The sequence below is a fragment of the Mirounga angustirostris genome, unplaced genomic scaffold, assembly GCF_029215605.1.
Source record: "Mirounga angustirostris isolate CCGP_5_RB_7025 unplaced genomic scaffold, mMirAng1.0.hap1 SCAF_15, whole genome shotgun sequence".
Lineage (NCBI taxonomy): Eukaryota > Metazoa > Chordata > Mammalia > Carnivora > Phocidae > Mirounga > Mirounga angustirostris.
Genome location: NW_026991723.1, coordinates 92,960,288 through 92,983,233, shown reverse-complemented (window position 1 = coordinate 92,983,233; position 22,946 = coordinate 92,960,288). Strand labels below are relative to the sequence as shown.

General features: G+C 61.0%; 4 protein-coding genes across 13 annotated transcripts in view; 1 reads left to right on the top strand and 3 right to left on the bottom strand.

Annotated features, from left to right (window-relative positions):
* RABL6 (RAB, member RAS oncogene family like 6) overlaps nucleotides 1-1,612 on the bottom strand; it is a 21,251-nt gene extending 19,639 nt beyond the window's left edge. Inside the window, exon 1 of one of the 3 annotated variants that reach the window (XM_064579088.1) lies at nucleotides 1,240-1,612. In XM_064579088.1, the coding sequence (XP_064435158.1) occupies nucleotides 1,240-1,369 (130 nt within the window). In that variant the 5' untranslated portion in view covers nucleotides 1,370-1,612. The remainder of the gene's footprint in view (nucleotides 1-1,239) is intronic. The other 2 variants (XM_045883541.3, XM_045883542.3) reach the window with 2 other exon arrangements.
* Nucleotides 747-22,946, top strand: LCN15 (lipocalin 15). Of its 7 annotated transcripts, XM_064579129.1 has the most exons (8): nucleotides 14,406-14,618; nucleotides 14,726-14,929; nucleotides 16,486-18,974; nucleotides 19,308-19,447; nucleotides 19,523-19,593; nucleotides 19,820-19,930; nucleotides 20,959-21,060; nucleotides 21,331-22,946. In XM_064579129.1, exons 3-8 carry the CDS (start codon nucleotides 18,873-18,875, stop codon nucleotides 21,363-21,365), a joined length of 561 nt encoding a protein of 186 aa, XP_064435199.1. In that variant the 5' UTR covers nucleotides 14,406-14,618; nucleotides 14,726-14,929; nucleotides 16,486-18,872; the 3' UTR covers nucleotides 21,366-22,946. The 7 variants fall into 7 exon arrangements, 1 of the variants encoding a protein (XP_064435199.1); XR_010407601.1 differs by lacking the exons at nucleotides 16,486-18,974; nucleotides 19,308-19,447; nucleotides 19,523-19,593; ... (1 more) ...; nucleotides 20,959-21,060; nucleotides 21,331-22,946 and adding exons at nucleotides 2,116-2,257; nucleotides 2,949-3,095; nucleotides 3,746-3,958; nucleotides 8,669-8,790 and having other exon boundaries at nucleotides 11,238-14,618; nucleotides 14,726-15,080; XR_010407600.1 differs by lacking the exons at nucleotides 16,486-18,974; nucleotides 19,308-19,447; nucleotides 19,523-19,593; ... (1 more) ...; nucleotides 20,959-21,060; nucleotides 21,331-22,946 and adding exons at nucleotides 2,116-2,257; nucleotides 2,949-3,095; nucleotides 3,746-3,958; nucleotides 11,238-11,383 and having other exon boundaries at nucleotides 12,372-14,618; nucleotides 14,726-15,079.
* CCDC183 (coiled-coil domain containing 183) lies at nucleotides 2,017-11,241 on the bottom strand. Of its 2 annotated transcripts, XM_045883544.3 has the most exons (14): nucleotides 10,411-11,241; nucleotides 9,809-9,930; nucleotides 9,266-9,343; nucleotides 8,901-9,068; nucleotides 8,576-8,680; nucleotides 6,599-6,721; nucleotides 5,196-5,321; nucleotides 5,043-5,097; nucleotides 4,413-4,513; nucleotides 3,693-3,853; nucleotides 3,254-3,422; nucleotides 3,057-3,167; nucleotides 2,891-2,987; nucleotides 2,017-2,148 (listed from the first exon to the last, which is right to left on the bottom strand). In XM_045883544.3, the coding sequence occupies exons 1-14, from the start codon at nucleotides 10,478-10,480 to the stop codon at nucleotides 2,030-2,032; spliced, it is 1,605 nt and encodes a 534-aa protein (XP_045739500.1). In that variant the 5' UTR covers nucleotides 10,481-11,241; the 3' UTR covers nucleotides 2,017-2,029. The 2 variants fall into 2 exon arrangements, with proteins under 2 accessions (XP_045739500.1, XP_064435181.1); XM_064579111.1 differs by lacking the exons at nucleotides 2,017-2,148; nucleotides 10,411-11,241 and having other exon boundaries at nucleotides 2,252-3,167; nucleotides 8,576-8,764; nucleotides 8,901-9,343; nucleotides 9,809-9,879.
* TMEM141 (transmembrane protein 141) lies at nucleotides 13,171-15,101 on the bottom strand. Its single transcript, XM_045883545.3, has 5 exons — nucleotides 14,977-15,101; nucleotides 14,608-14,674; nucleotides 14,323-14,406; nucleotides 13,940-14,047; nucleotides 13,171-13,595 (listed from the first exon to the last, which is right to left on the bottom strand). The coding sequence occupies exons 1-5, from the start codon at nucleotides 15,028-15,030 to the stop codon at nucleotides 13,582-13,584; spliced, it is 327 nt and encodes a 108-aa protein (XP_045739501.1). The 5' UTR covers nucleotides 15,031-15,101; the 3' UTR covers nucleotides 13,171-13,581.

Sequence of the window (22,946 nt, the reverse complement as noted above, 5' to 3'; positions counted from 1 at the left end):
GATAAAAGTAAATGAGGGAATCCAAATGTAGATCCTATAGATTTGTGCAAATGAGTATTGTGACTTAACATTCTCTTCTCTGAATGCGAGAGAAACAGATACAAAGTTGTGAGTTGAATACAACTAAAACAACCACTCTTTTAAACCTGCACAGAGATCTTTCCAATTAAGTTTCTTAGTATATTGTGCATTGCTGTCTAAATAGGTCACCATAGAGACCAGAAAGCTCCCCTTAAAGTAGCAAACGGAGGGGTAGGGAGAAGTCCAAAATCTTGTGGCAACATATGAAAATACTTGAAAAGGGACAATTTAAAAGCAGAGAACAACATAAAAAGCTTTTAAATAGTGCTAGGAAAGGGACAGCAAGATGGAAGAACTTAAAAGAGGTCAAGAGAACAGTTAGCGTTCAGGAGCTATACAATTTACATAATTCATAACAGGCCTGGAAACGTCCTGGGATCTCGGGGCATCTGAAAATAACTCCTCCTTCCCTCCGGGGAAAAGAAGTCTCCTACGATAAGTAAGAGTCTTTGTGCCTTCTGGGGCTTTTCCCAGATATACCCCTTACAAATGCTTCTTACAAAAAGGAGGGGGCGGGGCAGGAATATGTGGCGTAGATGATATTCCCTTTGAACTGAATACAAAGTCTATAGGGAAAAACCCCAACGCTCCAACCACCGGGCCAGCTGGACCTCACAGCTCCTGGGCGGGTGGTCACGTGGTTCAGTGACCGGGAGCCCCACCGCCCCTTCAAGCGTCACAGACCACAGAGCTATCCCCACGTTATGTAAGAACCGCTCTTGGACGAGGTCATCGGGCCAATCGGCACCGCAGAATGCACCAGGAAACGCCTGGACTAATTGTACCGTGCGACCTAAGCGCACAGATTTCTACACGTGCCGGAATTCCTCGGGGAGGACCCTCCGGTCAGAGGGAGACGCATGGGCCGAGTCGCCCACCCTCCGGCCGTGGGGTCCTCCAGGACCTCGTCTCCGGTCCGGCATCAACTCCCGACCCCGAGTGAACGCCCCTAGAGTAGCTGCCACAGGTAAGGGCTCAGCATACCTTCAACAGAGACGCACAGGACCTGCCACATCCACCCGCAAACCGCAAGGCCCTGGGGCCGCGACGCGCCCTGGTCTCTGCCACGTCCCAGTCGCCGCGGCCCGCGGGGCAGCGCCCTCGGACCCCACTTCCCACGCCCCCCGGAGGAGCCCTGCGCGCCCGGCCTGCACTCACTGTTGTACTGCACCCCTTTGGCGAAGCGCCTCTGCAGCGCCTGGTTCATGGACTGCAGCCCGGCGGGGATATTCTTGTCGCGGCCCGGAGCCTGCTCCGACCCCACCAGCTTCTTGAGCGCGGAAAACATCTTCCCGCTCCCACGTTCGAGCCCGGCGCGGCCCGCGAGCTCAGCGGCGGCGGCGGCGGCGGCGGCCCGGCGCGGGTCGCAGCATGTCCTGGGTCCCGGCGGCCGGGTGCCTGCCTCGGGGGCGGCTCCGGGGCTCAGCCGCGGCGGCTCCGCTCCGGCCCCCGCGACCCCCGGCGCGGACACCCTCCGCCTGTCAGAGCCGCCATCTTGGCGCCGGCTCGACGAGGCGCACGGCTACGGGGTGCCGCGAGGGCCAAGGGGGTGCGCGCATGCGCGGCGGGACGCGCATGGGCGCGGGCTCGGCGCTAAGGGGCGCCGCGAGGGCCCTGGCCGCGCGGCGGCGCCGGAGCGTGCGCATGCGCGGGGTGGCGCGGGCGGAGGTGGGCGCGGAGCCACGTCGGCCGCGGGGCCTTCGGAGCGTCCCCGGGCTTCCGGAGCGGGCCTGACCCCTCCCGCCCACCCCTCAATCCCGGACCCACACCCAATGGCCCACTTTCCCGCCGGCTTCCCCACGTGATCCCCCACTTCCGCGGTCCCCCGGGTTCGTGTCGGAGACTCCCGTCCCCCCGGTGTCCCAGCAGTCCTGGACAAATGTTTATTTGTTTAACAAAGCGCCGGCTAGGGGGCTGGGGGCGGGGCAGGGGCTCCTCCTCCTCGGGGTTACTTTTTCTTCTTCTTGGCCACCTTGAGCCTCCCCTCGATCAGCCGCTGGGCCTGCCGCTTGATCTCGGCCCGCGAGGGGACGTAGCTGTGGTCCACGTCTGCGAACTGGAAGGTTTCTAGAAAGGAGCGCGAGGAGGAGGGGAGCCGCGCCCTGCGGCCCCTCTGCTCCAGCGAGCTTGCTTCCACTCCGCTCTGTCTGCTGGCCTGCATTCATCCCAGGGCCAGGTACTAGCTACTTTTTCTTATTTTCTCTATTCCTGGTGCCCTGGCATTTGGGGTCTTACACGCTCGGGGAGAGGCTGCCACTCGCAGGGCTAGCCAGTTCTTAGAGGGGGCAGAAGGCTGGCCGCTGGGAGCCGTCTCTCTTGCACACCAACCCGTCCAGAGCCCACGCCCGCGACCCCCTGCTTTATCAAACCCTCACACCAAGCCAATATTCCCCCGCCTAAATCAACCCAGGGCCAGGCACCAGGCAACTGGGAACAGCCCTACACCCCAAGCCCACCAGAATTGTTCAAAAACCCCATCTGAAGCTGTTTGCCCTGTCCTCCACCCCCCCTTTCCTACAGAAACCCCAAGAAAGGCCTAGGCCATTCCCTCGCTCCTCTCTGACTCCTCGAAGGCAGTGATGCTCCCATATGTCAGGAAATGTAACAAATTCTCCTTCCGATGGCATTAGCCTCTCCGTGTCCTCACTAAGTCACCTCCCTGAATTAAAATCCCATGGGAACGGGGGATGCACCCTCTTTGTCCCTGTAGTGCCCCTGTGCCTCCAGGCTGTCCTGGTCAGACGGAGCCATCTGCCACTCCTCTCCTCCCTGTGGCTGTGTGGCCTGGCCCCCAGCCCCAAGCCTGTACCTATCATATCCTCCTCCGGGTCCTCAAAGCTGATCCTGGTGTTCTGCTTCTCCTTCAGAGTCGAGGTCTCCAGGGTATCCCTCACCTTTGTGTCCACCTGCAGGGCACAGGGGACTGTCAGTCCAAGGGAACGTGGGATGCGTGGGCACGCCCAGCCTCCAACTACCTCCTCGCTGCTGGACAGCATCTGCACTCTGTCAGCCAGGTACAGGAGCTTTGCTTCGCAGTACGCCAGCTTGCCAAACACGTCGAGGCTGTCAGAGAGCGCCACTTCTTTCTGTAGGCCGGGACAAGGATCCCGTCTCTCCTCTGGCTTCTCCCAGGGACTCTGTGCAGGCGGCTCCCCCCCACCGCATCTGCTACCTGGGCTGTGGGCAGGGCAATGCCAATCAGCCGGATGAAGAGGTTGTCAATGCCTATCTGGATGGTCAACAGCAGTTTCTGGCTCTTGGTCATGCTGGAGTAGGCCAGCTGCAGTCTGTCTTCCTCCTCTCTCAGCATGTCCTTCATTCTCTTCTCCACGGACTTGAAGCTGTTGGGGAGGATGGTGGCACAGATTCCGGGCCAAGGCAGCCTGAGCCCTGAGCTGAGTGCTGTGCTAAATTAAGGAGCTCCAGAGTTCAGATAGCTCAGGTGTGAGCATGCGGCACCCCTTGACTGGGCCCCTCCACCCCACCTGCCAGGTACCCACAAGCTTGTTGGCAGTGGACACTCTCAGCTCGAGCTGGGCCCCAGCCCACATGGGCTGTTCATGAGGATCAGTCGGGGGGGCCCCTGTGGAAGGCAGAGGCCTGGAGGGTACCTAACGGAGCTGGGCGTCTCACGGAACTTGAGCATTGCCTCCTCCATTTCCAGCTTCTTCATCAAAGCCTCCAGCTTCGCCCGCCGCTCCTCGCAGTCCTCCATCTGCAGCTCCAGGTTCTCCTCGGTGTTCCTCTGAGCCAGGAACCGGCCAGCGATGTCCTGGTGGGGCCAGTGTGGGGAGAAGCAGAACTGGTTTCTTCTGGGTCCCTCCCCATGGTCAGGAATGATGCTGACTGTGGCCAGGCACTGGGCGAAGCACTTTAGGTGAGTCAGTGCATGTGACCCACACGACAAGCAGAGAGGGCAGACAGCCCAAGGCAGAGACGAGGAGACCACCCCTGAAAGACTGCCTCACTTTGAGCCACTTGTCCGAGGATGGACAAGCTTATGTCAGGGCTGAGGATGGGAGCTAAGGCTTACTAATAATAAACCCAGATCGGATTAAACACAAGGGCCAGGCAGAGGCGGCCTCTCATTGTGGTCTTAGGGGTTTGGGAAGGGACAGAGTTGTAGGTGGCAGTCTCAGCACTTGGGTCCTCGAATCCCAGCAGGCTCGTGCAGCCCCTGGAATGTGACTTGGATATGCTAGAGTGCTTTCTACTTTCAGCCGTGGGGGCTGCAGCTCTGTGTCCCTTCATTCAGCAGGCTCAGCCGGGCCTTGGGCTGGGGAAGGGGCTCCCTGCCTTCCCCCACCCCTAGGAGAGCCAGGGAGCAGTACCCAGAGGTGGGAGCACCGCACAGCTGTCTTCACTTTCTCCACCAAAGCAGTCACATCTGTCTGGTATTCGATGTCCGCCTTGGAGGTCTCTCTTTTCCTCACTGGGCAGAGCAGAGGGGAAGGGGGCCAGCATGCAGGGACGGCGTGGGAGCTCTGCTCGAGGCCACCAGACACCTCTGTGCCTGCCCAGGCATCAGGGGAGACTACCAGAGAACTGGGCAACTACCCATCAGAGCTACCTGCACTTTTACCTGGCCTGTCCGGGATGCCCCAGGGCAGCTCCATCCAGAAGCAGCCCGGCATGGGGCCTTTGTGGCCCTTCTCAGAGGCAGCCCAAGGGTCTAGGGGGCCGGACTTAACTCTTCTGAGGAATCACTGGGTGATCCAGCCCTGGGGTGACAGGGAACAGCGGAGAAGCTGGGGGCTTGGCCACACTCGGCAGCGAGTCCAAGGATGTGGGCTGTGGCTGTTGGCACTGAGCCTCTGCAGGTAGAGCTGGGGAGGGGCAGGTGTCTCCCTCACCCTGGCCCCTGCAGGTTGCACCTGGCCTCACAGAGACCTGACTGGGTGGCCTGTGCCGTGCTGGCCTCCTGGACCCTGGCTGGGGGCGGCAGAGAGCTGAGTGCTCACCTTTCACAGTTTCTGTACCCATCAGGTTGGAGGGGAAGTCCAAGTCCCGCCGGCCCTGGTAGGAAAGGGAGGACGAAGTGAGCAGCACCCTCTGCTGGGGAGCGGGCCACCCAACGTTCCTTGCGCTGCAATGGGGCTCCCGCAGGGACTTACCCGGCGATACTTCTCGTTGGTCTCCTTCGTGTGGATCTTGTCAATCAGCTTCTTCTGCTGGTTGAGCCGGTTCTCCCGAGCCCTGCGTTCTTCGATGAAAGTCGCCTCCCCTCGCCGCATGTTCATCTGGGGACGCAGGAGGTGGGGCACGGTAATGTCTCACCGAGGCCCCCGTGGTGCTAAATGCAGCATTCAGTTTCAGTCCCCATCTTCTAGATTTGGGAATAGCATTGGAGGCTCTTGGCTGCGCCCTTCTTCCTAAACTGCGCCTGCCTGCCGGCTTTCACCATCCTTCCTGCTTTCCGCCCTCCTCTCTGGACTCCTCCTCCCACGCTGGGCCTCTGAGGGGTGCCGCCTTCCCCTGCCCCTCCTCTGCTGGAGTCGCCCACCCCAGCTGCAGCCAGGGCTCGGGGACCCCATGTCTCTTTGTAGCCTGGGCTCCCCGCTGCCTCGGCCGGCTCAACGGGGAGTGATTCCATGTGTCTAAAAAGGAACCTGACATCTTCCCCCAGACCTGGTCTCTTCCCCAGTGTCCTGCTTTGGTGGCTAAACCCATCATCCATCCGCGCCTGGCTATGCTTCCTGGACGCTGCTCTCCCCCTCCTTGTCCACATCTGACTCGGCGTCAGACCCCTTTGGGTGACCTTTAGAGACTTCTGGGCCCCATTGATGTTCAGGTACCCAGTGCTACCACTGGTCCGTCCCAGGCGACCAGTGTCTGGACTCTGGTTCCCTTGGGTCTCTGCAGCCAGAGCATGCCTGTTTTTGAAATGCAGATCTGATCCCACTGCCCCTATGTCTCCTCCCAGAGCTTCAGGTTGGGTGGGGGGCCAGGACCTAAGCCCCAACCACCCTGCTTCCTCCACTGGCTCACAGGCTCCATTCCTGTGCATCTCTGCTCCAGCCACTTGCACCTCCTTTGGCCTGGTTATGCCCCAGGACCTTTGTTGTCCTTCATCTTCCAGGGTTCGGGCCCCTCCGTCCTCCAGAGCCCCACTCAAGCATCGCTTCCCTGAGCAGATAAGTGCCCCAGGGGGGCCCCACATCATCCACTCCTCTCACTGCAGCATGGGCCAATGAGTGTGTGACATTTCTTCATGGACTACTGGATGGCTTTGTACGCTGGCCCCTCGTGAGGATGACACATGCCTGACTTGCAGGCACAGACTGGGTGAAGGGATGGCCCCTGCCTGGGCCAGGCACATTCCCTCCTGTGTCTCCCTCCAGGCTTCCATGTCTGGTGGGACCCTCTGTGTCCAGGGCCATCATGTGTGAGCAGGGCAGGCTCGTGGGGTAGCCAGTGATTGCAGGCAGTGTGGGTTTGGGGTGTTCCTATGGACCCTGGGCCAGACGGGTCTGAGAGGGAGCCCTGAGGGACCCCCAGCCCTGGGGCTTGAGCTCACCTTGACCTCATCTGTAATCATCATGGCGTCCTGGGACATGACTGTCATGTCTGACAGTTCTGAGCAGTAGTCGCCCACCAGATTCTGCAGCTTGTCCAGCTCTGTGGGGTATCCTACCAGCTCCTACAATGAACGGGGCAAGGGCAGGGGTGCCCGGTGGCTCATTTGGTTAAGCGTCCAACTTGTGATTTTGGCTCAGGTCCTGACATGATATTGAGCCCCATGTTGGGCTCTGTGCTGGGTGTGGAGCCTGCTTAAGATTCTCTCTCTTCTTCCTCTGCACTCCCCCAACCCCTGTGCGCGCTTTTTCTCTAAAATAAATCTTAAAAAAAGAAGGGGCAAGAGCAGAAACTGATGGCCCAGGGGCTACGGGCCAACCAGATGCTGCCCTTCCAGAGTGGACCATCCCTGCCCCCAACTCCTTACCCCGGACTGTGCGAGCCCTGAGGACAGTGATGGGGTGTCCCACTGTGTGAGAGGTGACTGCCACCCAGGGAGCCTGCTGCTGTCTGAAGTGAAGCAGGGAGGCTCAAAACACAGATGTGGGGTCAGAGACTCAGGGCTCAAGGCCAAGGCTGCCCTGACCAGCTGGCTGTGGGAACTTGGGAAAGCCACTTAACCTCTCTGAGTGTCCCCATCTGTTGATAATGGTTCTTTCGGAAGGCAGCTGTCAGAATCTATTCAGAAGGTATAATGAGGTATTAAGCTCAGAGCCAGCTTCATAAATATCCAATATATATGACTGTTAGTACTTTGCTGTTAATAACTACAATGTAGAATCTTTGCTAGTTTTTTTAAAAATACAGATGACCATGGGAGTTATTTTTGAAAAATGCATATGTTCTGCGGGTGCCTAGGTGGCTCATTCGGTTAAGCATCCCACTCTTGATGTCAGCTCAGGTGTTTTTCTCAGGGTCGTGAGTTCAAGCCCTGTGCTGGGCTCCATGATGGGCATGGAGCCTAATTTAAAAAAATGTGTATGTTCTGAAAAGAGCATGCCCCTGGGGGGACAGAATGCTCCCAGATGAAGGGGGGCTGGACCCAGGAGTACAACTGGAGGGGGAAGGGGTGTGAGGAGGCGGGTCCAGGAAGGCAAGGTGGCAGGGCCTCCGTCTGGGTCTCTAGGAACAGGGTGCTGTGGCAAGAGGGACAGGCAGGAGGACCATGGTGGCCTGGCTCTGTGGGCTATGGGCCGAACCTGGAGGGCTGTGACTCCAGCCAGGAGGAAGGAGCTGCAATGCCTACCCATCCCACCCTCCTCCCAAACCACACTTGCACCTGTCACCTGCCCTCCGGGGCTCCCCCTGTGCCAGCCTCAGGATGAGGGAATTGGGAGAACTTCCTCACTCTCCCTGCCCCGCCTGCCACAGTGCTCCTCGCAGCACCTCGCAGCCCTCCTGTCTTCTGGTCCTCCTCCTCCTCATGGAGAGGCCCTGCCTCCCAGCAGGACTCATGGCCGCCGGGGGCCTCCTCCAGGCCTCATCTGCTGGGGGCAGGGTGGGCGGCTTGGAAGAGGTGGGCAGCAAGCACGGGGTTACCGGCCTGCTCAGAGGTGACTTGCCCTCTATGATGTTAGGGCACTTTCTGAGGGCTCAGGACCCATCTTTTGCCCTAGAGGCCAGGCAAGCGAGAAAGGATGGGGCAAAACAAAAACATTGAACCATCAAATACATGCAGAAACCCAAGCAATTCTGATATATCCCATAATATGCCTTTTTGAAGAAGCAACTAACAAGTTTCCGCATACAGATACATGGTGCCCCTGCTCAGCTGGGGCCCAAAGCAGGGGTCTGTCCTTGGGGCACACTGGCCTGAAGGAGACTTGCAGCCCCTCCCCTGCGGGGGGGCGGGGAGCGTGGCCCTGCCCCGGAGGCTCCTGTCCCCACTGAGATGCACTGCACCTAGGCTGGGGCCTGAGACTCCTGTGCTCACGGCCAGATGGCTTCCCGGGCTGGGGTGTGGGGAGAGGGGGCTCACTTTCTTCAGATAATCCAGCAGGTCCACGTACAGCAGGTGGATGTTCTGACTTGTGGTGATCTTGATCATGGTCTTTTCAATGTTGTTCTCCAGCTGGCGGATGACCTGGGGGTGGCCCGAGGGCACACAGTGCTTGGGGACAGCCCACCGGAATGCCCACCTGGAGTCGGACCCCGGAGGATGCGCTTTCTTCCAGGGAGGGAGGGACGGAGAGTGTGAGTGTGTGCGTGTGTGCGCGCGCGGGGCGCGCGCCTGGGTGTCTTTCATCTAGCCCCGCCCCTTCCAGGGCCCCGCCCACCCCACGAAGCCCCGCCCCGCCCGCCACCTGTAGCATGCGCAGCTCTTCCTTGGTGGCGTCCGGTTGGCTCCTCAAGCTGGCCAGCTCCAGCTGCATGCACTCCAGCTTCTGACCCCGCCGCCGCACCAGGTGAACCAGCACGTTGTGCACGTTCACGCGGTCGAAGACGTACTTTCGCAGCTTCTCCCGCGCCACCTGGGTCGGGGAGGGCACGGCCCGCGCGTGGGTGTGCAGGGGGCCGCGGAGCCCGCGCGCGGCGGGGCTGGAGGGGCGGAACCCCTGGGATCGGGCGCCCGCTCTGCCCGCCACCGGTTCCGCAGCGTCGTTTAGTGGTGGTGGTGGGGGCGTGCACTGGCTGGGAGAGGCTGAGGGACCCCCTCCTGCCACCTCACCTCCATGGAGGAGCGGCAGTGCGCCAGCCTCATGGACGCGTCCTTCCCGCAAGCCTTGGAAATGGTCCGCTGGTCATCCTGCAGAGCGGCGGTGGCTGAGCTGGGGCCCTGGTCTCTGTGTGTACCGCCAGCCCCCAGTTCCGCCAGGCATTCTCCCCCGGCCTCCTCTACCCTGTGCTAGCCAGCAGCAAGGCCCCATCCGGGTCATCTCAGCTCATATGTGATGGAAGTCTGGAGGAGAGGGCCTAGTCTCCCCTACATGGCCAGAGAGCCAGAGGGGCCCGTGCTGTAGGGGGTAGCCCCGAAAAGGACCGCAGTCAGGCCAACTCTGCCTGCTAGGCTTTCGGGAGTGACTGGAGCTAGGGGAACAGGTCCTGGGAAGCCCCTCCCCAAGATGCCCCCTGGCTCCTGAAAGGTCAGGGGCGAGGGGGGAGAAGAGGAGATGCCTGCCCTCCACCTCTGTGTGGGACTGTTTCAGCACGTGCATGCCCCCTCCCCCCATCCCCAGCCAGGGGTCAGCAGGGAGGGGGCAGGACTGCTTACCTTATTGGCCAAAACCCAATCTTGGGCCCCGCGTCGGATGTTGCTGCTCAGGAGAGCCAGCATGGTTTTGTTCTTGGCACTCTTCTCCTTTACCGCTTGGATTTGCAGTGCCCGACATTGCTCTGCAGTAGGGGGCGGGGAGCGGAGGGGCAGAGGGCCAGGAGGCCAGGATGTGGGCCAAAGGCTGGCCGGATTCCTGAGCTGGGGAGGCTGCACACCAGGGAGGCCCAAGGGGGGGTGGGCACGGGAATGCTGCCTCCACAGCCACGGTCCTCCCTCCCACCAACTGAGGCTCACCGGCTTCCCTGCTCAACAGTGCTTATGTGGATGGCTCTGCTGGGCAGTGGGGAGGGTGAGGTGGCAGCCAGAGATGGGCACATCCTGGGACCCCTTCCAGACCCACCCTGCCTGTCCCCTCTGGCTTTGGGGCTCACTGTGCTCACAAATCTCCCTGAAGCTGGCAGCCCCTTTGGTCCCTTCCCTTAGATCTGTTGGGGGAGGCGGCCACTAGTCCTTGTTTGCCCTGGACTGGCCCTGCGTTAAATCTGAAAGCCCCTGAGCCCGTAAGTGGCCAGCAGGCTGGAACCTGGGGGTGGGCTCACCTTGGAGCCGAGTGATTGTTTTCAGCTCCTGGATCTGCTCGTCCACATCTGCCTCGCTGCGCATCTTCATGGTAGCCCTCAGGGTCCTCCAGGGACCCTCTGCACTCCTGCCCTCCCTGTGCTGGGCCTGCTCAGCAGAACCGCATGCACTTGAGATTGTCTCCGGAATCTTGGCCCATTGTGACGAGGGCTGAGGTTCTCAATGTCCAGCTCAGGGGACCCTGGAGATCCTGGCCCGCCCTGCCCCCACCCCCTGCTCCCAGTCAGCCTTGGGGTTGTCCCCTGGATGCGTGGGTCTTAGGCTGCTCTCTGCTCAGGAGCACTGTCAGGGTGGAGGCGCCTTCCACAGGGCCATGGTGATTTGGGGTGGTTTGACAGTGTACCCCCCACCAGCCCCCGTACCCTCCCCATCCCCTCCACACCCCCAGGCTGTCCTCTGAGCCTCCTAAAACTTCCAATCTCTGCCTTATGGGATCTCCATTCCCTCACCCCACCCCAAGCTCAGACTGCACCCTGGGCGACCTGGCTTGTGAGGCCCCATCTCTCCCTGCCCTTCGCCTGCTGCCCGGAGCCATCCTGCTCCGCCTCCGCTTCCCTGGGGGAGTTCCTGGGTCTAGCTTTAGGTGTCACTTACTCTGGGAGGGGTCATCCCCGGCCCACGCTGCCCTTGGAGTTGTGTGCCCCAACCCGACAGGCTGGGATCCCAGGGTGCATACCAGCTAGGTTACTGTTTCTGGCCACGCTGCCTGAATTGGCTGGGGCTGCCGTAACAGAGTGCCACAGCCCACGTGGCTGCAACAGTGGGAATTTATTGTCTCGTATCCTAGAGGCTGGGAGTCTGAGATCGAGGTGCAGCCATTGGACAGGGGCCAATGGACAGGGGCTGCCCCCCACTCAGGAAGACTGCCCAGGCCTGGCCTCGTCCCCAGGCCCGGAGGTGGCTGTGCCTCTCCCCTGCGGCCGGGGCATCCAGGTGAGCTAGAACCTGCCCCAGGTCACATGACACAGTAGCCCATGGTATCTGTCTCTGAAGCCATGTCCACTCCCAGGCCCGTGCACCACCCAGGACTTCAGTGTTCTGACCAGCGACCTAAACTGATGCCCTCTCTCCCCCAGGAGACCTGGCCAGGCCCCAGCCTCATCCCCTTCCACTTCAGAGGCCACCTGAGTCCCGTATCCCAGACTCTCCACCATCACGCAGACCCTCGGCCTTTCCCACCCGCTCTCAGGCCCCCTGCCCCTCCCCGCCCTGCCCCAAAGGCTGCCAAGAGCCAAGGTCCCCATCAGCCAGGCAGGGCTGGTTCCTCCTGAGCTGGGAGACGGCTGTCTTCTTGCTGTGTCCCCACAAGGTCGTCCCTCCGTGTGTGTCTGTGTCCTCCTCCCCTCAGGAGGGCATGGGCCAGACTGGATCAGGGCTCCCCCTCATTTTCATGTAATCATTTCTTTCAAGGCCTTGTCTCCAAATGCAGTCATATGCTAAGGTCCTGAGTGTTAGGGCTGTGACATGTAAATCTGGGGACATACAGTTCATAACCATGGCCGTCACCCATATGCTGTCTAAGACCTCATGCAGACATTTTAGCTTTCCTGGTCATTGCCAGTTTTTAAAAAGTGAATCCAGTCCCATTTAAAACTCCAGGTTCACCTTCTGCTGTCGCTCTGAGACCTCAGGGGTTTGGCAGGACCAGTCACAGGCACGGTCCTCCCCCGTTCTCCCTGGGCCTCAGGCAAAGTCTGCTCACTGTCCCTCAGTATCGGTGAGGCCGGGGGAGAATGCCTGGCGGTACACAGACCTGGCTCCCTTCTTCCTCAGATATACAACCCTTGAATTTTAGCGGGCTATGCGGCTGCCCTGAACAAGGCTGTCTTCCTAGGCACCTTGGCACTGGGTGTACCGCATGACTTAGTTTTGGCCAATGGAGTGTAAGCACAAGTGGTGAGTGAACTGTCCTCCTCCCTAGTGACTGGGATGAAGACACGATGGCTGGAGCTGGCACTGCTGCGTGGAACCATGAGGTGCATCAGGAACAGAGGCCATGACAGGGGGCAGGGGGCAGACTGAATGGGGCCTGGGTCCTTGACCACCTATCAGCCCCGGATCACCCACTTGGACTATTACATGAAAGTAAACCCCAACCCCAGCTTGCTCATGCCATGGTTATCTTTGGCTTCCTGTCATTTTGCCTTCCCACTAACCGATTCCCTGGTGCCTAGTAGGTGCTCAATATTCTTTTGAATGACTGGCTAGGCCAAGAGGTGCAGGAGTTGCGCTGGGGCTGGAGCAGCGTGGCCCTGTGTTGTGTACGGTCAACTGTACAGGACGATGGATTTGCCCAGCTGTTATGTAACATATCTCTGCCTCTCCCTCGGTCGGGGGGTTGGGGTGTGTAGTCCTGTGGACAGAACTCCAGTAAGCTAGCTCTGGCCTCCCTCCACGGACCCTCACCTCCTCCTGCCTTGGAGTGAAGTGACTTAACCTGAAGGGTGTGTTTGGAATGGTAGGCGGGTAGGCATGGCCACTTCCTGTGCCTTGTCTCTTGGGGGCCAGGTGCTAACTGGCTGCACACCTGCTTTGCTCCCCCATGGCTAGATGTGTGGAAGCAGACCCCATGTGGGAAGGCCTGTGGAACCGTCTGATTCTGGGGCTGTGGTAGGAGCTGCCCCAGCAGGTGCCCCAGTGTCAGTATATGGTACTAAGGTGACATTTGTCTCTCATCTTCTTACTGCTTTGACGTGCTTCCCAATTGTTTTCGAACTCAGTTGGGAAAACGCAAGGCATTTATTTGTCCAGCAACCCCCAGCAGCAGCTGTCCCCTCTGACTGTGGGGCATGCCAGGGCCAGACAGGGAGTGTCAGAGCACCAGGGCATGCAGAAGTCCCTTCCACCAAGTGCCCAGGGCCTCTCTGATCCTTTCCAGCTCTCAGCGTCCACCATGTTTCTCACTGCCTTCTGGGAGACCAACCACCGCAGGGACAGCCCCTCTGGCCTGACCTGGGCAGGAGTAAAGGTTTGCACAGGGTTGGCAGACCTGGCCATGCATGTGTGCAGGGGACACCGTTGGGTCACCTTAGGGTGTGAGGGGGGAGGGCGAGGCTGAGGTGAGGAGGCCCTGAGGGCTATGTTCTAGAAGTTTCTGGCCCCAGGTCTTCTGCGCCCCAGCTGGAGCTCTCCTAGCTGTGCCGACCTGTAGGAGGCAGAGGGAGACAGCTGGAATCACAGCCTCAGCTGCTCACCAGGCCTCTACCAAGAAGGATGCCCCTACCAAGAAGGTGTCTGGCCACTCTTCTTGGGGGGTCCACACTCCTGACTCTGCACCCCCCCCCCCCGTCCCAGGGCCACCCAACCCCTCCTGCACAAGGGGCTCAGGAAGGTCTGGCTGTTGCATGCCACCCACTCCCGCCCCTCCAGGATGGACAGGCCACAGGGGAGAGGCCCTGTCCAGCCTACACCTTGAGCCCTGGGCTTGCCTGCCTAAACCTCTGGCCCTGGAGCCTCAGGTCCTGCTTCCCGCTGCCCCCAGCCTCTCACCTGTGCCCCTGTCTTTGGGGAGCTGCCCCGTCTCCAGGAAGAGCCAGAGGTTGCTACATCTGTGTGACTCCACTCGGGTCACCCAGTAGCTGGCCACTGAGCCTGTGACTGGGGAGCGGGGGGCAGGGGCCAGTGGGCTGTGGGCCTGGGCCTCTGCACTTCTCAGGGACAGGGGGCCTGGGCCCAGGCTTCTTCTGGGCAGATGGTGGTGGTGGGCTTGGCAGGACTCCCACCGAGAACTAGGACCCCAGCCCAGGAGGTAGGGATGCTGGGACCACAGCTTCCCCACCCCTAGTGGGAACCCGCCCCTGCTGAAGAGCCAGCATCACCTCTGGCAACTCAGGTGCATGTTAAGGCCGTAGGTACAGGCCCTGCGTACCCACCCACGGCCACCAGCACGCTCCACTGGAAGGGGTACGAAAACTTCCTCCGAATGAACATCTGCAGGCCGGAGGTTGCACCAGTGCCTGCCAAGAGCCAAGGTCCCCATCAGCCAGCCCGTCCACGAGGCTGGCGGGGGACCCACCTGGGCGCCGTCCGAGTGCCCACAGCCCCGGTGAGGCTCCCAGCATCTGAGAACGGGCGGCCCGACGCCACCTGCTGGGGACTCAGGGTGAGACGGGAGGGTGAGGTCTCTCCAGACCCCAGGACTTCCGGACCCAGCCTACCTGTGACAAAGGTGAAGATGCCCTTCACGAAGGCCTCCGACTGGCACGCGGCGTACTCCCCCAGTCCCTGGGATGGGGGAGGAGTGAAGGCTCAGCTCCCCTCCCTCTTCTTTCACAGGCCCTCCTGTCCCTCCTTCGGGCACACTCTGGCCGTAAGGAAGGGGACCACGCATCGGGAGGCCCTGGGGACTTGGACACATCGCACCTGCCTCCATGTCCACCCAGGCTGCACCGATCCCCATAACAGGAGGGTCCCCCCGCTCTCGGTCCCTCTTCCCTGAGGAGGGTAACCCCCCTCCGAGCCCGCAGCCGCCCCGCTCAGGTCAGCTTCTGAGGTCCGGGGCCCGCGTCCCAGGCCAGCCTTCTCACCGGGTGCTTGGCGGCCACGGTGTCGTCCACCCGGGACAGACCCAGGTTCACCATGGCTGGCAGGTCACCCGGAGCGGGAGGGCGGAGCCTGCGCAGGACGTGCGGAGGGGCGGGTGCGGACAGGGGGCGGGGCCTGCGCGGGGGCGGGGCCTACGCAGGAGGGGCGGGGGCGAACAGGGAGCGGAGCCTGCGCAGGGGGCGGGGCCTACGCAGGAGGGGCGGGGGCGAACAGGGAGCGGAGCCTGCGCAGGGGGCGGGGCCTACGCAGGAGGGGCGGGGGCGAACAGGGAGCGGAGCCTGCGCGGGGGCGGGGCCTACGCAGGAGGGGCGGGGGCGAACAGGGAGCGGAGCCTGCGCAGGGGGCGGGGCCTACGCAGGAGGGGCGGGGCCTGCGCAGGAGGGGCGGGTGCGAACAGGGGGCGGGGCCTGCGCAGGAGGGGCAGAGGGGCAGGGACGAGCAGGCAGCTGATGCTAACTGAGGGGCAGAAGCCCCTCAAGAAGCCCACTGCAGAGGTGCCCAGCCCTGGCCCATTTCCTGGAGGGACACGGAGGGCACACGCAAGTTAGGAGAAGGTGGACAGTGTGTTTGCAGAGCAGCTACCCAGACATGGGTGGGACGCGGGGGACCCTCAGGGTGGGGGCAGGAATCTAGAGCTCAGAGCAGCAGAGCTGAGCACCCTAGGTCAGAGGGTCAAGGGGAGGACCTGTTCCAGCATGTAGAGGGGGGACTGTGTAGGTGAGGCCCCCCAGGGACTATAGGGGGGGACCTGGCCAGCACAAAATAACCTTGATTCACCTCCCAGCTCCTGCTGGGCCCCCCTGGGGCAGAGCCCAACTGGGCAGGGGGCCCAGGGGCCCTTGACATCATCCACGCAGTTTGAGCTCCCTCCGTGGTCAGCAGGGTGGAGGCTCTGAAGACCTGGAGATTCTTTCTCCTTCCCTGAGGACAGAGGTCTGGGGTTAGGAAGCTCCCTGGAGGCAGGAACCTGACCGGAGACTGGGCTTGGGGGAGATGGTCAGCAGCCCTGACCAACCAAAACCAGTGAGAGTTTACTGGAAGGATACTGGGGCTCCTGGATTAGCAGGAAGCTGGAGAACCAAGAGATTGGGAACGGGGGCAGGTCCGGGGGTCTGGTGAACAGGAACAGAACAAGAACCTCCAAGGGGAAGTGTTGGGTCTGAGTCATGCTGGGGGTACTAGCTCCAACCAGCCCCTGAGTCCTAGCCCTCCTCCTCGAGGCTCAGACCCCAGGGCAGGCCATGGGGGCTGCTGGGCAAGGGCAGCCCCCCACACCTGTGCCCCTTGGCCTTCACAGCGTGATGCTGGGAGGGGGTGAGGCCGGGAAGCCAGACAAGTCTCCAGGCCTGAGTGCCCGCTGCAGCCGTGGACAAGGCCGGCGATGCCACCCACACAACCCCCGGGCTGCAGACGTGCTGGCATGGTATAGAGGCCCCGGGTTTTAGCGGACCTGCAGGCCAAAGCGACCTTCCTCCCTCATTTATCCACAGCTATGAACTGAGCACCTTCTGCAGCCGGAGCTGGGGAATCAGAAGCCAACAGGCCACCTGCAGCTCCTGTTGTCCCCGAATTTATAGTGTGTGGAGCAGAAACAATAAATAAACCCAGAAGAAAATGCGGATTAAGCTCAAAGCCTGGAGGAAAGAGACGGGGGTGGGGTATAGACTGGGGTTTGAGGAGGGCTGCTTGGAGGAGGCAGAGGCCACAAGCTGCCCAGGGAGCAGCAGGCTCCGAGCTGGTGCCGGAAGAGCCACAGGGCCAGGGGGCTGGGTTTTATCCTCCGTGCTATGATGAATCCGGAGACTTTTAAGCAGGGCTGCATCAGATTTATGCCCACTGTGTGGCCGAGGACAGAGGGAGCCAACGGGTGGCTGGGCCGCATTGAAGACGGTCAGGGACGGGCTGGTGGCGGGTGTGTCTTCCGTGGGTTGAGGGGTTGCCCTGCACCTGGGAGGCTTCTCGGGGGGGTCTGCAGGTTGTTGTCTGTCCCTTGGTCCTTGCTGAGCCTTGGTCCTGTGGTTGGTGTGGGCGTCTGTCCCTCGGTCCTTGCTGAGCCCGGCGGTCCTGTGGTTGGTGTGGGCATCTGTCCTGCCCCCACACTTTTCCTTGGAGCTCTGGCCTTGGAGTGGGGTGGGGAGGACTTGGCACTCCTTTGGCCTTTCTGTCCCCCAACCCGAGAGGTGCGTTTGGGGGAAGATTTCGTAGATATTTGTAGCTCGTATAGATGCGTTTTAAACAACGAGGTCTAATTTGCACGTAGCAGAACTCACTTTTTAGTGTTAGCTCTGCGAGTTTATAGACAGACGCAGGCCCTGCCACGGCTGGGCATCTTCCTGTTCCTGGGGACTGGCCTATTCTGGAAGGTTCTAGAAAGGAATCTCCATCTGCAGTCTTCCTGAAAAGGCCTCTCTCACTCAGGAATGCATCTGGGATTTGTCTAAGCATGTTACCTGAGTGGATGGTTTGTTCTTTCCATGCCCTCCTGCCACGGAGGACCCGTCATCCTGGTAGCCGCGGGAGACACTTGGTGGCTTCTGCTTTTTGGTGGTGGTGCGTAGAGCCCTCCAAACACCCACGAGCAAGGGTTTGCCAAAGTTTTCATTTTTCTCATGTAAACACCGAGGTGTGTGATCGTCATATTGTCTGGGAAATGAGTGTGTCCCTTTCTGAGAATTGGCCACATGCTGGCGTCCCGACAGCGAGTCCTTGCTGGATGGCGACTGGCCGCTCCCAGAGCTGCGGCGTGTCTCAGAGCAGCTTCGCCTTACGTGTCCCCTGACTCACGGATGCAAGTTCACATGTTTATTTTCCATCTGGACGTCGTCTTGGGTGAAGTGGCTTTTCAAATCTGTTGCCTGTTTTTTGTTTTTTTTTAACTTGGGTTGCTTATTTTTCTTATCATTGCATCTTGAGAGTTCTTTACAGATTCAGGATTTAAGTCTTTTATCAGATGCATGTTCTGTAAATATTTTCAAGTCCCAGTGACTCTGGGACCTGGCCAGAGCTGGGATCCCCTGAAACCCAGAGCAGGCGGCACTCAGAAGCCCTCTGCTTCTCCCCTCCTTCCCTGCTGGGGGACATGGGTCTTTCTCTGGCCCTGTAGGCCCTTCCACTCTGGAGCACTTAGCAGCGCACGCCCCTGCTCAGAGGCCACCAGGTGGTCCTCCAGTGGAGTCTCTGTTGCTCTGTCTGCATGCACATGAGAGGTCACTCGGGAGGCCTTGCCAGTGACCCCCACCAGCCCGTGGCGCCTTCCTGGCGACACTCGGGGCTGCACGCTTATGCAACCGTTGATAAGGTGGTTGTGACGCCATAATCCACCCTAAGTGGCGGCTCAGCTCCGCCCTCCAGACAGGCCCGCTGGAGGCTCAGTTGGTGGCTGCGGAGGGGGCGGTGGGGTCCAGAGTGAGGGGCACCCCGGCCTCTGATGTCCCCTCGGTCACGGCTGGGCTGGCCAGTGGTGACTCCACTCCTGTCGGGGGGGAGTGAGTGAGGACTTTGGGGGCCCAGACCCTGAGTAGGGGCCTGCTGGCTAGAGCACCCCCAAGCACTCTGGGTCCCCAGCCCCAGCAGTCTGGAGGTGGATGGAGGCCAAGATGAGGTCTCTCCTTGGTCCTAGGTGACTGGCTGGCAGGTCTGGATTGGGAGAGGTGAGAGGTGAGAGCCTGCCTCTCTGGAGCCCTCCAGGAAATGACCCCTGGGGCTGGTGGGGGATCTTGGGTGATTGTGCGGGACAATGGACAAAGAGGGCTGAATTTCCAGAGCCACATGCCTTCTGCTGCCTGACTGCTCCTCGGCGGAGCCCAGCTGGTGGGCTGGGCTATAAAGCCTGGCCTCCTGGGGCTCGGATTCAGGTGCCAGGGGCTGGAGAGCAGGCATGGTGATGAAGTGCATCCTGCTGGGCCAGGTCCTGGTGCTGCTCTGGGTGTCCGTGGCTTGGGCTGAGGTCCTGGTGCAGCCCGATTTTGATGCTAAGAAGGTAACAGAGGCCGCTGTGCTGTGTCGCAGGTGGGCGTGGGACCTGAGCCCCATGGAAATGCTAGCACCATGGGATAACAGTGCACCGTCCTCGGACCCTTGGACCCTCTCTCCATTTAATCCTGAAACAACCCTGTGGGGGTAATTACTGACCCATTTTACGGTTGGGGGAACCGAGGTCATGCAACCCACCCAGGTAGGTGGCAGAACAGGGGCTCAGGGCAAGAGATGGGCACAGAAACCCCCGGCCGTGTGGTTCCAGACAAGCCTGTGTGGCCATGTGGCTTTGTGGCCCTGGTCCCAGGGCAAAGCCAGCCACCGAGCTGCTTTGCAGTTCTCAGGCCTCTGGTATGTGGCCTCCATGGTCTCCGACTGCAAGGTCTTCCTGGGCAAGAAGGACCACCTGCTGATGTCCACCAGGGCCATCAAGGCCATGGCGGGGGGCAACCTCAGTGTCCACATGGAGTTCCCTCAGTGAGTGTGATGGGCTGGGGGTGGGGGTAGGCTGGGCCAGCAGCTGAGAGTGAGTCCCGGGCTGTGCACCCCCAGGGCTGATGGCTGTCACCAGGTGGATGCTGAGTACCTGAGGGTGGGCTCTGAGGGCCACTTCAGAGTCCCAGGTAGGTCCTGCTCCACCTGCCTTCCGGGACCCCTGACACAGCTCCATGGGATGACGTGGACTGTCCTTTTACCTGGGACCACCCCCATCACCATCTCCTGCCCCTCCCCTCCTTCCCTCCACCTTCTGCCCTTCCCTTGAGCCCCGAAGCAGAGGACAGTGTGGGTGGGGGTCAGTGTCTGGGCCCTGTACACTTCTCCATGGCTGGGTGGCCCCCTCCTCTGCAGCCCTGGGCTACCTGGACGTGCGCATCGTGGACACAGACTATAGCTCCTTCGCCGTGGTCTATATCTACAAGGAGCTGGAGGGAGCGCTCAGCACCATGGTGCAGCTCTACAGTGAGGGCGCCCAGCTGCCCGCCCTCCCTACTCGGGCCCCCACTGGTCACTGCCCACCTGGCCCTCTCCTCCCCACCCCGGCCCCTCCCCACCTTCTCTGTCTCCCTCCAGCCCCACCCCTCAGGACCTGCCTCCCCACATCAATCACCCCCAACTTCAAGCCAAGAAGGACCAGACAGGGGTGACAGGACCCCCCAGCTCTTCGGATGGGTAGGAGTCGGCTTGAGGGCCCTCTGAGGGCCGGGCACTCTGGCTGAAGCCCATGCAGCTCTCTGGCCTCCTGAGGGTGGGGACCCACTGCCTGAGAGCCTAAGTGGGGGCTGAGGTCCTATTTTGCTTTAATTTCTGAGGGCTTTGACAGAGCGAGCCAGGGGCTCCCCAAGGTACGGAGGTTGGGGTGAAGGCTGGACACTGGTTTTGGCCTGAGGGGTGGGGGCCCCGGGGAACATGGCCCTGGGGAAGAGCCAGGCCATCCCAGGCTCCCAGATACCTCCTGTGAATTAGGAAAGGACACCCTTCTGGGTGGCTTCCAGTCCCCATTGATCCCCCAGCGAAGCAGGCACCTTTGTGCAGTGCACTACCTGCCCAATCTTGGGGAGTAGACCTGCTGTCAACTCTCAAGGAAGAGCCCTGAGGCCAGGAGAGCTCCGCCCCCCTCCCCTCTCTTCTGTGAGCCCCAGGAGAACTCCGCCTCCCTCACCTCACCTCTGTGGGCCCCGGGAGACCTCCGCCCCCCTCCCCTCACCTCTGAGAGCCCCAGGAGACCTCTGCCCCCTCCCCTCACCTCTGTGAGCCCCAGGAGACCTCTGCCCCCTCCCCTCACCTCTGTGAGCCCCAGGAGACCTCTGCCACCCCTCCCCTCCCCTCTGTGGGCCCCAGGAGACCTCCGCCCCCCTCCCCTCACCTCTGAGAGCCCCAGGAGACCTCTGCCACCCCTCCCCTCCCCTCTGTGGGCCCCAGGAGACCTCCACCCCCCTCCCCTCACCTCTGAGAGCCCCAGAGCTCACAGGGGCCCTCCTCTGCCCCAGGCCGGACCCAGGAAGCAAGTCCCCAAGCTGTGAAGATCTTCCGGGACTTCTACCCCACCGTGGGGCTCCCGGACGACATGATGGTCATGCTGCCCAAGTCAGGTACACAGGCCCCTTCCCGACTCCTGGGAGTGAGCCAGACGAGGTGGCATCTCTTGTGAGGGTGGGCTGACAGGCCCTCCAGCTGCTGCTGCCCACAGCCACCTCTTTCCCCCGACACACACTAAGGAAGAGGTTTTGGGCCACCAGGAAGGGAGAGTCTTTCAGTGGGTGGGGCTGTTTGGGGGCCCAAGGCGCCCAGGGGTCGGGCTGCCCGAAGCTGTGGGCATCCCAGCCGGCTCAGCCTCGCAAGGACTATCTTCCTTCCCACAGATATGTGCTCCTCTGGGGACAAGGAGGCTCCCTGACACCTGCGGAGACCCACCTCGGCCCTTCCCAGGTGGGAGGGAGGCAGGGTGACTCCTCCGTCCTGTTCCCCAGGGCCTCTGCCCTGGCTGCCGTGCACCCTGCCTCCCGCGATCCCACTCCCCACACCCTCCCACCCAGGTGCCTGGCCGTCCACTTTCACGATTCAGGCCTCAGCTTACATGCTACCTCTTCCAGGAAGCCTCCTCTGATTTCCTAGGGCTGCCTTAACAAATTACCACATATGACAGAAGTGTACTCCCCACAGTTCTGGGGGCCAGAGGCCCAAAGTCAAGGAGTGGGCCGGGCTGGTTCCTTCTGGAAGCTCTAGGGCAGAATCTCGGCCTCTCCCAGCTTCTGCTGGTGCTGGCGGTCCTCAGCGTCCCTTGGCTTGTAGACCCACCCCTGCTACCTCTGCCTCGATTGTCACCCGGCTGTCCTCCCTCTGCGTGTGTTCAAATGTCCCTCTTCTTACGAGGGCACCGGTCACGGGGGCCGGGCCCACCCTACATCCCTCATCTCCATCCTTAACTGGTCACATCCACAAAGACCCTGTCTTCAAGTAAGGTCCTGTTCTGAAGACCTGGGTGGACATGAATTTTGGGGGATGCTGTCAATCCAGTATGCTGTGTGTCCCATAGCCTCTGACTCACCCCCTGGGTTGCTGGGCCTTGGAACTGTCTGGGTACTTGGTCTCCCCCAGAGGGTCCCATGAGGTGGGAATTGCCACCTTGCGGATCACTGCTGTCACAGGGCTGGGTCCCCGGGAGCCCTTGGGACATGGAAACGGGTGGGCTCTTGGGGACACCTTCCCCCTGAGTACGTGCCAGGAAACTGTCCAGCCTCTTGCTGAGTTCACAGTGAATAGTTTGGGAACCCACATAAAACAATAAATAACAGAAGTGTCAGAGGCAGCCCTGTGGACCCTCCTGGCAGGCCTGTGTTTGTGTGGTGGGGCTCCTTCCTCACCCTGCAGGGAGCGTGCCCGGCACCCCTCCCACCACCCCTCCCAGCACCCCTCCCGGGACCCCACCCGGCATCCCGCCTGGCATCCTGCTCTCCCTGGCTGTGCTGGCTATTCACCCAGTGGGGTGTTTGGGCTGTTTAGACTTCTCATGGGTCTAGAAGATGCTGCCAGCCTCCTGGCCCTGTCTGCACCACACAGGCGGTTGTCTTTGGTGGGAGGAGGGGGGTAGGGATGTGTCAGATCACCCTCTGGAAGGTTCTACCTTCGGAGAGTATGAGCCCCAGCTTCTCGCTGCGTGCTCCGCCCCAACTTTCAGGGTGAAGCGCCCCAAGTTGACCCCCTCTCAGGTGCTGAGTCTGGGGGTTTTGTTGTGCTTTAGTGGCCTCTGGTGTGCCTGGGGGGGCACCTGCTGTGGATGGGGGCAGCTAGAGGCTCTGAGGAGTGTTTGTTGAGAGTGGGTGCATGGAGTGACCGTGCCTTTCCTGTCTGGCAGGGTGAGCTGGACCAGCAGACCTTGTCGTCCCGAGTTGTCTGGACCCACCATCCTCCTGGGTCACCCCCTTTTCTTTATGCCCGGACCTCCCTCTTCCACGCAATAAACATATTCTGCAGTCTA

Bases quoted from the DNA above. Each gene is read 5' to 3' on its own strand.
- TMEM141 (XM_045883545.3), bottom strand. From the start codon at position 15,030: ATGGTGAACCTGGGTCTGTCCCGGGTGGACGACACCGTGGCCGCCAAG. The intron at 14,407-14,607 runs GTAGGCTGGGTC...GGCTCTTGGCAG, and splicing joins CATCTTCACCTTTGTCACAG to GCACTGGTGCAACCTCCGGC. The intron at 14,048-14,322 runs GTGGGTACGCAG...CCCGCTCCCCAG, and splicing joins GAGCGTGCTGGTGGCCGTGG to TCACAGGCTCAGTGGCCAGC.
- CCDC183 (XM_045883544.3), bottom strand. From the start codon at position 10,480: ATGAAGATGCGCAGCGAGGCAGATGTGGACGAGCAGATCCAGGAGCTG. The intron at 9,344-9,808 runs GTAAGCAGTCCT...GCCGCTCTGCAG, and splicing joins ATTGGGTTTTGGCCAATAAG to GATGACCAGCGGACCATTTC. The intron at 3,168-3,253 runs GTAGCAGATGCG...CCCGGCCTACAG, and splicing joins TTGCCCTGCCCACAGCCCAG to AAAGAAGTGGCGCTCTCTGA.
- LCN15 (XM_064579129.1), top strand. From the start codon at position 18,873: ATGGTGATGAAGTGCATCCTGCTGGGCCAGGTCCTGGTGCTGCTCTGG. The intron at 19,448-19,522 runs GTGAGTGTGATG...GTGCACCCCCAG, and splicing joins GTCCACATGGAGTTCCCTCA to GGCTGATGGCTGTCACCAGG. The intron at 19,931-20,958 runs GTGAGGGCGCCC...CCTCTGCCCCAG, and splicing joins CACCATGGTGCAGCTCTACA to GCCGGACCCAGGAAGCAAGT.